Raw genomic sequence first — 16,966 nt, forward strand, 5'->3', positions numbered from 1 at the left:
TGACATTAGAAAGTTGATCTTTACCTGACTAGTACTGTAATATTTTTGCCTGACTCCCATTACAGTCCTAGTACATGCAAAATAACAATTAGATCATTCATTGAATAAGTTATTCAATCAACGATTGGATAATTATAATGCAGACTATGTGGATATTTTTAAATATTAATATACCTACACAAAGGATAATGGTTTTTTAATTACTAACAATTAATGGAATATGTGTGGAAGTAATTATTCCTTTAGTTTTGCGCCAGTCATTAAAAGGTTTGTACCCCTTTTCGTACCTCTTTCTTGACTTTGTGGGGAGCGAATATTGCACTACGGCGGCCGCAGCTGCGGCTACATTATAACAACGTCTCGCGTAGGTACTCTTCTTCACTGATACCTGCTTTTGTACCTAGTTATAAAGACTGTATAGCTGAAAAGTACAAAGCATAAACTGCAAACTGCATTAAAAAATGGCACTGATTGTTTTAATTATTTTGAAATGTCTATGGAAACAATTAAATAAAGTGATTTTAGCATGCGTGATTAGGTATCCAAATTTCACACATATGAATAATTTAATTTGGAAAAGATATCTACATGTTGCGGTTTCAGGTAAAATTTTATACATAATACGTCATGAAAGTGAGTCCACCTGACTTGGAGGCATTAAAGAGATACTCGGCGCAACTCGGACGCTGCGAGTCCTCGTACTTTTCAATGAGCCTCCGCGTATGTAAACGACCACTTTCATGACTTATTATGTAAATAACTATTCCATGACAGAGGCAGAGCAGACTACGTTTCCTGCCGCTTGGCACCTTACTGCCCGCACCTGTCACTTAACCGGCCGCATCTGTGACATTGCTAAACGTCTATAGTGACTCTTGTCATCACTGACAGATTGACATTAATCAAAAGTTCTATATAAAAATTGAAATTTTATATTAAAATATTTCGGGTAAAATTTAATACAAAACTCGTCAGTAAAATGACCTTACCTGACTCGGACATTAAAGTACTCGGTCCCAAAGGGGCCTCGCACTTCAATATTTCCTCGCCAGTAATGTATCATTTTCCGGACTTTTATTTAAGTAACTATTATGTGATTTGTATGAAGAAAAGTGTATCAAATACAAAATACAGATAGCCATTTTGAACCATAGCCGTCATTATGGATTTTATTTTCATGACTAATGGAATGGGAAGACGAGGGACCTTACTACATCGATTAGGCACATGTGGTTAAATCAGTTGCGCGTACAAACTTCTACTCAGATAAAGACCGTGCGATGAACCGCCGATGCATAACTTATTTACTATTAGTGAACCACATCAACCGAAAACTGTCTACCCGCGATTGACATTTCGCCTGACAGAAAGTCATGAACAGAGGCGCATTTCGCGTTCTATCTTTATACTAGGAATAGCAACCTCCAGACTTGACAAAGAAATTGTTTTTCATAGCGTTTTCAGGAGTTTATCAATTTGTGTAATTTTACAGTCAACAGATTTTGTACGTCTCCAGGCCACAAAAGCAAACCCGAGCGCAAACCTAAATAATTAAAATTTTTTGGATGAGAAACTGAAACAATGAAATTCTGTCAAGCAGTGTAGGTAATAATAACAAATAAAATAATAAAGCTTGTGTGTTGGTAACACATCTATAATAATGAAAACATTGTAACTTGTAGCCTAAATGAGTGTTAAGTTGGGAGACCATACATTTTTTGTCATAGTGTTAAAAACAAGCACATTATTAATGTGCAAATTGTTTGTAATACACTAACACTATATCTATATCTAGTCAACTGCATTACTTAAAAACTCCATCTGCACGCCAAATGTGTTCCACCGCGGGTTGACGGACATATTATAATAATGGAAGTCATGAACTTTAATGATGAGCATCAATTAGCTTGCATATACACACAACAGAAGCGAAATATATCTACGTCAAAGGTTTACCGAACAACGGCATTTTATTCCATGTTACGGAAATACAAAACAAACATCTAAATTGAAATTTATTCGGTCTTGAGTTGTCATTGATATTTATTCCACAAAGAAATTTTCCTTGAGAATAGGCATAGGTGTAAATGTAAATAATACAGTTTCTAATATTGTATTATTACAAAAGGCGACCTATATACGCTCTACATACGTCGACGGTAGTCTTATAATTTAGCAAATTGTTTTATGGACTATTAAGGTGTTTTCATTATTACATAAGGAAGAATAATTATCACAAAACATATATCTGCACCATCACGGAAATATGCAATTAATGATATGTAATGGTTTCGGGCAAAAAATAATTTTATTTTAACATTCTTGAACTACATTTCTGGTTTGTTTAATTAAGTACCTACCTAAGCAGTAAATGTCGGTTTATTAGAAATACTCCGAAGCTTTTTCGTATATTGATTTTTGTAAAACTTTTCATTTCCCTCTGATCATCTTTAATTTAACGTAAAATATTCAACGAAGCGCCATTTAAGGAAGCGAATGGAAACTAGGTCGGAATTTCGTTAGATGTAAGAGACGCCTTCGGGCTCTAAAATAATTTTAAAGTTGTGAAGTAACCTGTCAATCCCATTTTCTGCATAGCGAAAAAGTTCAATCAACTTTTAATAAAAATTTCATTTTCTTTTATTGAAGTCTTCTTAGGACGCAGTCAATTATAGCCTGCACACTGTAATGTTTACTCCCTACAAAATGCAGTAATATTATTTCGTTTGATTCAACCGAGGATTAAACTTATATATTTATACGATTTACAATTTCAATAAAATAGAAACCTGCAGAGAAATGTTCAATTAACAAGTAATTACCTACTTAACGCGTTTAATGCATTCATTTGTTGTTTTTTTATTTCTTTGTTTCCATGAAGTTAGCTTCAGGAATGAATCCAGTTCACAAAGCAGCAATACTCAATATTTGAATGAAAAGGATTGAAAAAGGCACACGAGTGTAATTAATATGAATAGAAAGTGCTTTGGTCTTAGTTCACTATGAACCATTTCAATAAATCATCTCGGTAATCTTAAATATTGACAAGCCGCATTTCTCTCGTTCAAGGGAAGGAGAGAGAGAGGCAAGGGCGTGAGATTTGAATCTATTATCAACATTTCACTGTATACCTACTTCATATAATACATCATTCTTTTGAGTACAATGTTTGAACAGACAGGAAGATGGGCAGCAGAGATAGATATCTTGTTGAATGCTGCTTATTACCTACATGTTTCTAACATCTCACAACACAATAAGAAGTTTAGCTTAAAACCTGGATAGATGAAGGGACGGAAGGATGAATATGTTTCGTACTATTTAGTACTAAATGTAGGTACCACCGAGAAGCTAAAAAACTCAACGTTTGCATGAATGATAATATTTAAAGAAATTAAGTAATTAAAAACAAAGCTAAAGTGGACAAACAGATACTAAAATTACAAATTCCCATGAAATAAACCGATACAACGAAATATCGAAGGTCCTCAGTATTACAATCACATTTAACGAAAATTTATTTTAATCTTACAAAATACAAATTTATTTCAATCTTTACAAAATACATTTTATAGTTAACAAAAATGTACCAAATTCATGTCTTGGGCATTGAGACAATCCTATTAATTTTGTTCCCAACGATCTCACTGCAAGAATAACGATTTTGACATGTTTAGAACAAAATCCACGTGGTCGCCAAAAATAGATCAAATTCATGTTTTGGTCATTGAGATAATGCTCTCGGTCTTTTTCCCAACGATCTTGGTGTATAAATAACGATTTTGACATGTTTTGGTCATTGAAATAATGCTCTTGGCCTTTTTCCCAACGATCTTGGTGCATAAATATCGATTTTGACATGTTTTGATCAACATCCACTTGTCCTCAGAAAAATAATTTAACATCTTTGAATCACACACATGCAGTTATCAAATGTGCACGTGATGTACTCTTTCAGCATCAAGATAATGCGTTTGAAAAGCTTTTACAACTCCAAATTAATGTGTAAAGAATAATGTTGGGTAGGTACATTTTGTCCTAAAACTTTTGACCTATACCACAGAGAAGAGTTATGTTGAATTGTTACACATCTAAGAGTCATAGGGAATAATCTACGAACTCGATACATGACCTAGGGAATGAAATATCTTGATTTCTATTATATTGAGCCCGCAGTTTTTCCTGTTCCCGATTCACTCGAAGTCCTATAACATTAGTTCCTGTTGAACTAGCTTCCTGAAAATGAATAGCGTCCGTCCTTAATGTCCAAAGTACCCGTACATCAAATTTCAAAACAATCGGCAGACAGTTTGAATTTAGCGCTTAAAAATTTAGTGTTGTTACCTAAGGCGTTGGTGGTCTTGGTTTTCCCCCAATGCACAAATCACAGTAGCAACAATCTATTGGTTTTTAGCGTATTTTCCTCAAAGTGAAAAATCGCTATTTACTGCACTTTGTAGTCCGTCCGTCACACGTACTACTTCTACACGACTGAACCGATTTGGAACGGAACTATATATCGCATGCGGCGAATAGCGATATCGGATGAAGCAAAATTATATTTAATACACGCAAAGCTTGCACACTAATACGATGCGATAAAATATCGCTGCAACTCGCTTTCAGCACAATTCACTCCCAGGACAATTCTCATTGCATTGTAAGCTATAGCTTTATTAAGCGGCAGAGCAAAGCGGTGCAAACTTTATAAGGGAGTCGATGGTGTCCGTCTGTCCGTCCGCGAACACGCTAACTGCAAACGCTTGGACCGATTCGGTTCAAACTTTGCATAGTTGACTTATGTGCCACATGTAAAAAGACTATTGAAAATGGGTCAAATCCAATGACCCCGTAGGATCAGCCCGAGGTGCTATGTCGCTTAGATCCGCTTTGGAGGTTTATTGTATTTGCATACGAGCAAAATTCGTGGTGATTTGGCGGAATATTCGGAAACATGCTGCTGTATTAGGTACATTGTAGGTATGTATATTATATTAACAACTTTTCGGTATCAATAATCACTGTATACAAGAACGAATTCTTTGTATTGTTAAAAGGCAGCTTCTACTTAATGTTAATTACTGTCCGAGATTTAATGTAAACAAATTTACACGCTCTTTAACCGTCACGGAACTCTCAGGAGCAACAGTCTTGTTTTCTTGTTGTCTCCAGTATTTAACGAAACACCACTTCCACCGTCAAAAACACCTTTCTCAAGAATTTACCAATCAATCCATAACCACAATTAGACTTGACTAGCGCCTGCTTCACAGGAACGTGTCCCCACTTACGCCGAAATAACGCACACATCGTAAAACACCTGTATCTTCTAATATCGATAAGAAATTTCGTCTAATAAAAACTCCTTATCGAAAATGACCAGATGTGTCTATCTTAAATCATCTTATCTAAATTGAATAAATTACAAAAGCGATACAATTTAAACAAAAAAATATTACGCAATTACAAACAATATTTGATGTCACAAATGGTGGTTTAATGCAATGATCTCAAAATATCACAAATAGGACACTGTGATATATAGACCTGGTACCTATGTCAACATTGGAAAATAATCTTTAGTAAAAAGGGAATCAACACGTAGTCGGGGAAAGTATTTATCAAAATAGGCTTCCGCAGAAACAACGAAGCTATAATCATTAAGTAATCACAATTCGCTAGTATCGAAAACCAAAATTTAATCAAATGTTAAAAGGGGCAAACAACAAAAATAACTAAACTTACCTTTGAACTTCCGGTCGCAACCTGTTGAGCTCAAGAGGACGCGAAACTGCAAATCTCTAAACAGACAGACACGCAAACAAAAAAATAAAAGGGGTAATGATTCGCGTTGCACAATATACCGCATAAGCAATGGTTAACATCCGACACGAGGGGTTATTCTTATACGTAGAATTGCAATCAATACTCAAAAGAATCAAAAATTCAAATGACTTTACGGCAAAATAAAATTTTGTTCGACTAAGGGTTGGTCCTTACAGTCGGTGTAAGATATCAAACAGTGACATAAAGTTTTAAGAAAAATACTATCAAATGTACAAATAACTAAATCTCTATTCAATAGCAAAGTAATCTATCAATTCAAATGCAAACAAATTTACACGAGCAAGTTCTTCGGCACAAAATACATAACATTAATTAACAAGTATAAATTTTGCACAACTCTTGTGCAGATAAAGCGAATTTTTTAACCGAAATACCTTTTGTTTTGACAACACCAATGGATATATTCCTTGCAGATGTCTCAATCGCCCTTTGTGAGTACCCTCTTCCGACAATCCGTTCTTGAGGTATAAGGGAATATACCCGATCACGATAAGAGGTCGAGGAGGAGGGCTATGGTTGGTAGAAATTAATTCCTTTCGTTGAGACCTTTCATTAGAGTACCGTGAAGGATAAAACTAGTTCCACTCCCCCCTCTCCACCCCGTACTTTGATAAGAGGACAGAAAGAAGAGCAGTAAGATGGTAAAAAACGGTTCCTTTCGGTTGAGGACCCCCCCCCTCAGGAATGGTTTCGAAAAAGAGTCGCACAGGAAAGTTATAGTTTGTACAAATTTATTTCGATGAGACCTTTTATTTAAATACCATGAAGGGCAGAAATGTTTTACCCCCCCCCCCCCCATTTTCTAAAGTATAACTTGGCACTTGGGGGTTAAAAATTAATTTTATCTCTCATTATATTCTAATTAAAGGTCTCAACGAAAGGAACCTTTTTCTACCAACTACTGCCCTTCTTTCTGTCCTCTTGTCAAAGTACGAGGCGGAGGGGGAGAGAGCCAGTCGAACTAGTTTTATCCTTCATGGTACTGTAATGAAAGGTTTCAACGAAAGGAATTAATTTCTACCAACCATACCCCTCCTCCTCGACCTCTTATCGTGATCGGGTATATTCCCTTATACCTCAAGAACGGATTGTCGGAAGAGGGTACTCACAAAGGGCGATTGAGACGTCTGCAAGAAATATACCCATTGGTGATGTCAAAAGAAAAGCTATTTCGGTTAAAAAAATGCGCTTTCTCTGCACAAGAGTTGTGCACAATTTATACTTATTTTTGTTCCTTTACGTTCAAATGGGGAGCAGGATTTGCCGAAGATGTATTTTCCCATGTCCCACCGTCAACTTCCCACGCTGAATAGGTACCTTCTTTGACACCGTTTCGTTCTTATCAAGATTTGTTTGAGTTGATGCAAATATCTCAAGAAGTCTCAATTTTAAATATTATGAGAAACTATGTATAGGGATTTAAAGAAAATACAATGAAATATCTAAAGCGTATAAAACACTACCATTACACTTTCCTTAAAAAACTAACCCCTCCCTAACATACTCCAGGATATGTGATATATAATAGTTATATACAATAAAATCAGGTTAAGATTCTTATATGTATAAGAACATCAGCATGAGTTGAGTAATAAGCGATCCACGTGCCTAACCTTGCATGTTTTAAACACTTCGTATCGCTAGTATTAAATTCCAGGGGACAGGTTGATGTGATTTACACCGACATATCTAAAGCCTTCGTTGGATACCGTATAATCTTTTGATTGCCAAATTACAAGGCTCTGGGTTTTATGACGCTCTATTAAGGTCGTTCCAATCATACACTTCAAATGGTATCCAGCGTGTTCCATTTGATAACGTTGTGTCGTCCCCAATAGATGCTTTGGGAGTGCCTCAAGGGTTCAATTTAGGACCCCTCTTATTTAGTTTATTAAATTATGATATACCTAACTCAAAATTTAGGGGACTTCGATGCGATTAATTGAAGCGCGAAGTCATGTTGCTTAAATTAGGTCGAGACACCTTCACCATGAACGTACTGTTCCGATCAAAAGGTTTCAGTGGTACATTTACATAAAGAAAGATGTTGTAGTTGTTATAATACGAAACCTTAATATACTAGAGGCAGATGTTAAAAACAACGCCAATTCGGTCAGGTAAATACACCCCCGCACCGAAAATATAAAAAAGAATAGTATATGTAAATGTAATATTAGCACTTCTATCAATTTTCAATTCGTTGGTATTACTTACCGAAGATAGTTCACCACTGTGCCTTACTAATTGGTATTCATCCAAAATTACCTAAGGTAATTACAGAATACAGTTTTTTACTTCACGAAAAACCTCATGATTTAGCCGCAGGAATTTCTAATCTGCCATATGCTCTGTTTCAGAAACGATGATTAACGTTAACTAATTATTTAAAATATTAGAATATTTTGCTATTAACCTCAATCACCGTTTAAGACCCCGGACAATACTGAATTCATCGCTGCAGCTTTGAATGATTTAAATCTATATCTAGTGTAATAATCTTTACACTAAGCTATTGCTAACTGTCTTAGCGTAGGTAGAGTTAGAGAGATGGTTAATTCCCAAAATTGTATATTTTTTTTACCGAGTCCAAATCTGCAATTAAAAATTTAAAATTAAAACAACATCGCGTTTTTCACTAATTTTTTTATATTTTATTATATCATATGACGGCTTATTAAATTCTCTATAAAAGTTCTTTATGCACCATAGCGAAAATACTTCAAATATCAAAGATTTTTCAATTGTTTTCATTTCGATCTACTTATCCATAAAAATGATAAAATGACCTAATTGTTTGTTCACATTAGTTCATTGTTTCCAAATGTATCCTTCAGTATTCATAGATGCGTCCATTACATCGTGGAAAACACAAACTTAGAACTTACTTTACGGAACAATAATTTCAAAATTCTCTTTATTTTTACCGAGTTTGTAACAGCAAGAAGTTCGTCTCAAAATAAACTAAACTATAGTTTGTGTTTTCCACGATTAAAGGGGCGCGTATATCAATATAGATGATAAATTAAGGAGAAATGAACAAGTGTGAACAAGCGACGCCATTCTATCATTTTATGGACAACTAGATCGAAATGAAAATAATTCAAAAATGTTAGTTATTTCAAGTATTTTGGCTATGGTGCATTAAGAACTTTTATAATAATATACAGTGTGTTCCATTTATTAAGGTCAAATTTTGATTATTGTTTGAAAAGTGCAATGTTCTTTTGTTTTTTAAATTACAGATTTGGATTCAGTAGAAAAACACACACAATTTTTGTAATGTAACCGTCTTCCTCTACTCTACAACAAAGAACGTTAGCAATAGTGCCGATTTAATTTGAAACCGGCTGTATATTGCTATGTAATAATATAATATGCTAATCTTCTATATTGGTGGATGGTAGATACATACGTACAGACGGAAAAAATTATTCTTTAAAAATTGCTTAAAATGATGTAAAATGTCGACCTTTGATGAAATTTTGAAATGTCCAAAAAATGGCGATAGCGATAGCCACCTAGTTCAAGCTATGAAACTAAAAGTATAGAAGCCCACCAGAAAAAACACTGTCAGTGTTAAGTCAAGTCAACAATAATCAATGCCAATGGTGCACAGACTTATCTGCGTCAAAATTTTAAAGAATCGACAGGCAGGAAAATAACGAAAAAGTTTATAGCAATAGAATTAGTAATGTAAAAATAACACTATGGACCGTTTTTTTCATGTGTAAGTTCAACTTTTAAACCTGTAGGTGTCAGATACAGGTAACGGTAACATGAAAAATCGATCCTCAATGTGTTCTTTACTTTACTTACCTTTTTACCTGGATTTAACTAAATATGTTGCTAGTAATTGCACGGTTAACAAAGCACTCGTTGTCACGCTCTCTGAAAAGAGAGTGCAAAATATTTATTATTATTATTTATTATTATTTATTATTATCCCTCTCTTGTTTTGGGCCCTCAACAGGCATGCGCCAAATTACAGAGTGACCCGCATAATGCTATTTAGAGGTGCCTCTGCAGAAGGTCTTAAGTTGGTCTATACTACTCCGGCATTTACCTTACGAATTAGGAAAACTGCAGGAAAACCTAATTCGGAGTAGCCGGCAGAATGCTCGGAACTGGTCTAAGGTAATTTCCATCTCCGCCACAGATGAAAAATTCACCTCAACCCAGGTTCGAACACCCGACCTCCGGATTTATATCCCAATGCTCTACCACTGAGCCATAAATCCGGGAAATATACCTAACAAAAGTGCAGAATTCAAATAAAGTAGGTTCCTAGAGAAAATGCGGTCAGAAAGGTAAAAGAAACGCATCTTTTGATACTGATGAGATGTCAGAACCGTCTTATCATTCCTTTCTTCAGGAGAAACTTAGCATTGCGCAGTCTATGCATGCGCACACTTTAAAATATTCGATATGTTTTCCTTTACTAGAAAAATCTTTGTTTACAATTTCAAAAAATATCTCTATAAATAAGGAAGGTGACCTGACGTAGTTTGCGCATGCGCAAATTAATCGTCAACATTTTTCTTGGCTTAGGTACCAAAGCTATAAGCTACCGAACGCAAAAATAATGAACTAAATATCTTGAAATCCGTACAAATAGTTAAGGCCTCGGCGGACGGACAAAGGGCCCATAACAGCGCCTTCCAATATGAGTTGGAAAATGCGCAAAAAATATACAGAAAGTTCGATTTAGTAGGTGCAAATTCAGGTTAAAATGGAAGTGATAAACAATGGCATTATCGTCAAGATATTGTTTGGTTTTTAGCGCATTTTCCAACGAAGTTGGGTCCGCTATGGCAGCGACTTTCTCTGTGCGTCCGTCTGTCGGTCCGTCCAAGACCTTAATTACTCCTACACTTTTCAATATTGTAGTTCGATCTTTTTGAATTCAGTAGTTTATAGCACTGGCATCTGGTCCAAGAAAAATCTTAAATAATTAATTTCTTATATTAAATTTTAACCAAAGACGCTTCTAATAAAATCAAACATAGCATATAGCATAAATTAGATGTGCGCATGCGCGAACTGTGCGACGTCAACTTTCTTCATAAATGCCTTTAGTAAAGAAAATCATAGCGCACATAGAGCTATGGCCTTTTGGGAAGTACTGATCAATGAATGGAAAATTCGCTGAAATTACTCGCCTTAGGGCGGAAACTTTTTTACTTGTTTTACAGTATACACATACCAAAGTTGAAAAAAGTTGATTTGCAGGTAACGGACATAGTTGATCATTCCGGCTAAATAGAATAAAATCCGTTTCAGTTATCCGCGTATCAATTGTTAATAAGCGGGGGCAATTCGAATAACGCAGCCTGAGAAGTCTCTAAAGCACCAAGACTAAACGTAGGTACTTTTATTTATTTACATCGCTTAAGATAATCTTAATGCGGTCGATAGACAGAATCGGGTTGGGTAAGTAATTTGTATACAATGCTGTAGATGCAGTATACAGATCAGGCTCCTTCCAACTTTTCCACCGGATTACAAATATTCGTTTGAGGTACTCCCGAATATTGCTTTCGTAATGGGGTGGTGCTGCACTTTGATGAAACTATAGCAAATTCGCGAAACTTGTAGGTCTGTGGGATATGCTCTAATGCAGTGAGGATCTTCCCTAGCCCAATAGCGGCAATTTTGACCATAGCATAACCGTGCACTCTCAATTGGATCACATTATTATCTAACATTACCACCACTTGTTCACAAAAATTGTTCATGGGCGCCTGAGTGGGCATCATTTTATAGGGATGCATTTTATTTATTGTTAATGCTCGACTAATTGAATATTGAGGATACTTTTTCACGGGTTTTTCTTCAAACCGAGCAAGTAGAATATTCAATTTGGTATCATCACATATGCAGTTTTCTTCGATAAAATGCAGGTACTTACTTTTTAAGTTATTAGCGATGAACCGTCCAAAGAGGTGATGACACTTTCACTCAGGAATAGGTTGAAAAGTACCGATTTTTGCTGTATTGCTGTCTGTCGTCTGTCTGTTGGTCTGCCCGTCTGTTCCTTTGTCTGTCTGTCCCTCTATCTGTCCTTGTGAACGATAACTTTGTTTAGAAATGTCCGATCGCTTTTAGATCTCCGTTAGTTATGAACTGAATTGCATGAAATTCAATATGGGCATAGCTTTAGCCATATAATACGCAATGCCAAAAGTTGAGTCGAATCGATGCAAAATTCAGTGTCCTTTTAGCATCTCGATCATTTATAAACCAAATTGCAAACTTTTTTATTTATAAAAGTATTTGAATGAAATTTGATACATAGGCACTTGGAATAAATGAAAATCTAACGCCAATTTCAAAATTTGGTTTTGCGCATGCGCAGTGCCAACTTTCTTATTTATGAAAGCATTGAAATGAAATTCTTCTTATAAACAGAAATTGAAGTAGCACGTCAAAAATGGATTGCACATGTGCAACGCTATCTTTCATATTTGTGTCCGGATTGTTAAGATTTTAACAGAAGTTGCATCTTACAAATGGGAAATGAATGCAAGTGGAAATGCGCTTTTTGTAAATCGTTTACGATTACTTTTTAACTTGTTGGCATTGCATCGTCTTATTACCAGAAAAATTTGAACTTAGATCTATGGTAATTTTGTAAATTATCTATATACTTTATTTGGCAATTTACCTAAGTACAGCATTAAAAACTTATTTAGTGATGAGATAATGCGTAATTTCGCAACCTTAATATACCTACTTTCACTTCGCTGTTTTCTGTTTTTATGAAAGAAAATTTTTGTTAAGGAAGTTATTGATACATTCGCATTAATAAAATTTATGAGTTCAAAAGCACAAATTACAAATTAAACGATTCAGACCAAACATTGTAGGTATAGATCGCCTTTGTGTGCTCTCTTTGACCAGTCATTATTGATTCCCTCATTAAAATAACAATTACAATTTTATCGATTTATTATTTACAAAATTCTTGTCGTTATTAGCAACACCAAACAACGCGTCGTTATCGTGTAGGTAGGTACTTGACTTCTTGCTGGCATGGCGTGCTAAAATTACTGCAGTATTAGAAAATCCGCTTTTGAGTCTTGTACACGTTAGTTTTAAAAAAGTTAATGATGCAATCCATTAAGAATAGGATATTATCGGAGGTCGAATATAAAATATTAAGTAAATACAAAAAATTAATTAATATTAGTAAGAATAACGTGATTGGATAACAATAAATTACTTAATTTATGTTTCTTTTTTCAGACTTCTCTTCCAACGAAGATGACTACAACGTAGACCTTCGCAAACTCGCAATTGTAATCTTCATGATCATCGGTGATGTTGAACGTCACGAATAGTTACACTGAATCGGCTTCCCCAGGACGCAAGCGAAATCTCGAACGTCGCGTTGTGCATATAATAATACATGATATGATAGAAAAGTGAGTGTTAATAATAACAGTAGTTTAATAGAAATCGTAGAAAAAAATGTTAACGAGCCGCCGAATACTTTTCCTGAAGTTTTTAATTGTAATTGGCGTCGTGTGTCTGATCATTACACAGTATCACAATACATCCGATATCATAAGGGAAATGCAGCAGTCTGGAAGAAACTTGGCAGCATTAGAGCGGCAGCAAAGTTCCGTCGATCAATTAGATCCCGCTGCGGGAAATGTTCAGGTGGCGCAAGAATTGGTCATACCCACCGAGAAAGCGGAAAGAGTATCGGAAGCGCTAAATTTAGTTTCGTTCAATGAAAGTTCTAGCAATAAAGACGATCCCGAGTTAACAATTATAAATAAAGTACGAGAAGTGACCAAGTGTTTGGACAAACCCTTACTTCCCAAGATACAGCAAAGGGGAGATTATTGGGTATTGTACAACTACGTTATGGCCGAGAAAAGACACAAATGCCACGAAAGTATTACTTACACCACCCATGGGGATTATTCCTTTTTGGATAATGTAGTGCCCTTGTTAGAGAGATGGAGGGGTCCAATAAGTATTGCGTTACATGCGCCTGGCAATGATTTTCAACCCACTTTGGATTCCATTGCTTATCTTCGTGATTGCACGTCACCTTTAGTCAGGGAATTCGTCACATTTCACGTTTACTTTAGTACAAAACACGTTCCGAAACAGGTAAGCAAAATTAAATATATTGATTTGTTATATTGTTTCCAAACTATTAGGATTGTGTCTTTGAGTTATCCTTAATGGTCACGGTTTCGGTTTTGACCAGCGAGTTGAATAAAACCTTGCACCTTAATGGGATAGGAATGTTAATGACAGGACGCTGAAGTTAAGTTTAATTAATTGTTTAAATTCATTTCCTTATATTCGTATATTACGGTCGATGTTAAGGATGTAGTAATGATCTTTAAACGCATTTTTTTTATTCCGAAAGATCGATTAGGTACCTAATACGGCGGATTGTCTGGCTTTTTTAAACATTAACTTTTGTTTTCGATGTGTGCATCTCTCATTAATGCATCTGATTGTAGTAAATGATGTATCTTTCTAAGCTTATCGAGTATATTTTATTCAGCAAAACTGCAAAAGTTACAAGAAGTGCATAATTATTACTAACAAATACTTTTTCTAAAAGAAGCACTCCTTTTTCAGGAAGTTACTGGTGATATTTCAAAATGTTTATATTTATACCAAGATTTAACCAACCTACTTATGTTTATTAGAATTAACAAAGACTTATAAAGTAATTATCTACCGATTAGTATTAATGTATTTAAGTCGCGTACGAGTGATTTGTCCTAGAATGCATCTTTACATTACATCAACGAAGTAGGTAAGCTAGCAACATTTCAAATTCGGCTCGTGTTTTTCCATAAAGAGACGCCCCCATCTTCGAAACAAGACGCTGGGGCGAAACAGTACCTGCCGTTTGCTTTCTTTCGCATTGGGTAGGCTAACTTTGAGGCTTACTTTTCTCGAAAACGCATGTCTGGCTAAGTTGATATGAAAAATATTGATTAGCAAGACACCACTAGAAAAAAAATCCGATACAACTGAATACCGAACGATCCTCGAGATTTTCAGACATACCTACATCATTTTTCATGGCGTTGATTCTATTCCACCAGATCAGCATAGCTTGTAAAACAAATTTTTTGGCATTAGTTTTACTTTTGAGGTGCTTACATACAAAATTTCATTTAAATATCTTAAAAATTAAAAAACCGACTGCGCATGCGCAAATAGTTATTTGTACAACTAGTTTTGAAAGTGATACTTTTTTTCATGAATTTGCAGTTTGATTAATGAGGGCGAAGCCCGAAATAATCAAGCAAATTCATGGAAAAAAGATAATTTCACACGTGTTGTACACGAAATTTTTTTGCATAGTAATCCATAATAACCCACAATTGAATAATTTGATTGACATTCGCGATTTACTGTCACTCAAAAGTGGATGCTATTGTTCATAGACAGGACTAAACTCCATGGAAACGCATAGTAAAAATCACTATGTAAAAAACAAATTTTTTGATTCGGCATTTGTTTTACTTTTATTCGAGGTATGTACCTAGGTACGTACAAAATTTCATATAAATATCTTAACAAAAATCCCGACTGCGCATGCGCAAAACAATTTTTTGATTCGGCATTTGTTTTACTATTATTTCTTCTTCTTCTTCTTCTTTCTTTAATTCCATTTCGATTACATTAAGTAATATTGGATTGTCAATTATAGTGATCATACAAATAAGTGTAAAAAGACAGGGAGACATATCAGTACATTAACAGTAACAAACAAACATTAAAAATAAGTATATCACAGTTTTTGAACCAAATACTCTCCAATACTGTAGTAGGGGTGATCGACGAACAGGTTATGGGCCATTTTCTTGAACTCCCTCGAGGAGGTGCAGTTGCGAATATGTGGTGGAAGATGGTTGAAAAGTTTTGTAGCCATATATCTTGATGAATGTTCGTAAAGTGAAGTGGCATGGTGAGGGACACAGGGATTCGAATAGTGGCGTGTTAGCATTCTACGATTGTCGTCTTTGTTGGCAGTGAATTGTGATTTATTTTCATAAACATATACAACGCACTTGTATATGTATAATGAATAAATCGTTAATATCTTCAGTTGCTTGAAGAGAATTCGGCAGTGGTCATAGGCTCCAGCGCGGCACATTCTGCGGATAATGCTTTTTTGCAGCACAAGAATGCGTCTTGAAGCGCACGAGTTTCCCCAGATAATAACTGCATAGGTGAGGTGGCTCTGTACATGGGCGTAATAATATTTCAATAGCGTCGATTGAGATATTTGGTCACGAATGCAGAGTACCGCGTAACTTGCCGTCCGAAGTTTTCTGCAGATTGTGTCGATGTGTGGTGTCCAGTTAAGGTTTTCGTGTAACAGGACCCCTAGGAATTTTTCGCACGAGCGCTGTATTAGCGCTTGGTCGTTCATGAATATTGTGGGGGTGTTGTATCTTGGTGTGCGGGCATTACGATAGAAAACAATAGCTGTTTTATTGTCGTTAACTTTTAGTCGATTCGTAGAGCACCAGTTGGACATTCTGTCCACCGCGTGATGTGCAGTATCTACTAGGGCGTTGAGGTTCTCATGGGAGATGATGAGCGAAATGTCATCTGCGTATTTACAGATGGTAACATTGCGGTTATTGAACGTAAGGTCGACGTCATTTACAAAAATTATGAAAAGTAGCGGAGCCAGCGTAGAACCTTGTGGTGTACCATATGATTGCCTGTAGGTTTTAGATTTGGACTGCACGCTTGAGCCGGGTATATCTACATATTGAGACCTTCCGCTCAGGAAGGAGTAAATCCAACTGTGAGCATTGCCTACGACTCCATATAACTCCAATTTGTCCAGAAGTAGCTGGTGGTTAACAACATCAAACGCCTTGGACATATCAAAATATATGCCCAAGGTATACAGTTTCTCATCAAGGGATTTATATATGCAGTTGGTCGAGTCAACCATGCCGCTAGTGGTAGATTTGCCGCTTCTAAAGCCGTGCTGAGTTGGAGAGAGTAAACAGTAGTCATCAAAGTAGTGGGACAGACGTGTGACGAAGCATTTTTCAAAAACTTTAGAAAATGCTGACACAATAGATATTGGTCGATAATTGGCTACGTCGTGACG

The 16,966-nt window shown here is 35.7% G+C and overlaps 1 protein-coding gene across 3 annotated transcripts in view; it reads left to right on the forward strand.

The window, feature by feature from the left end:
- LOC116182961 (beta-1,4-glucuronyltransferase 1-like) overlaps positions 1-16,966 on the forward strand; it is a 53,190-nt gene that overhangs the window by 8,299 nt on the left and 27,925 nt on the right. For all 3 annotated transcript variants that reach the window (XM_031503534.1, XM_031503535.1, XM_031503537.1), the window contains exon 2: positions 13,093-13,971. In XM_031503534.1, coding sequence (XP_031359394.1) covers positions 13,318-13,971 — 654 coding nt within the window. In that variant the 5' untranslated portion in view covers positions 13,093-13,317. The remainder of the gene's footprint in view (positions 1-13,092; positions 13,972-16,966) is intronic.

Source organism: Photinus pyralis, unplaced genomic scaffold (genome assembly GCF_008802855.1).
Source record: "Photinus pyralis isolate 1611_PpyrPB1 unplaced genomic scaffold, Ppyr1.3 Ppyr1.4_unclustered_Scaffold8227, whole genome shotgun sequence".
In the NCBI taxonomy this organism is placed as follows: Eukaryota; Metazoa; Arthropoda; class Insecta; order Coleoptera; family Lampyridae; genus Photinus; species Photinus pyralis.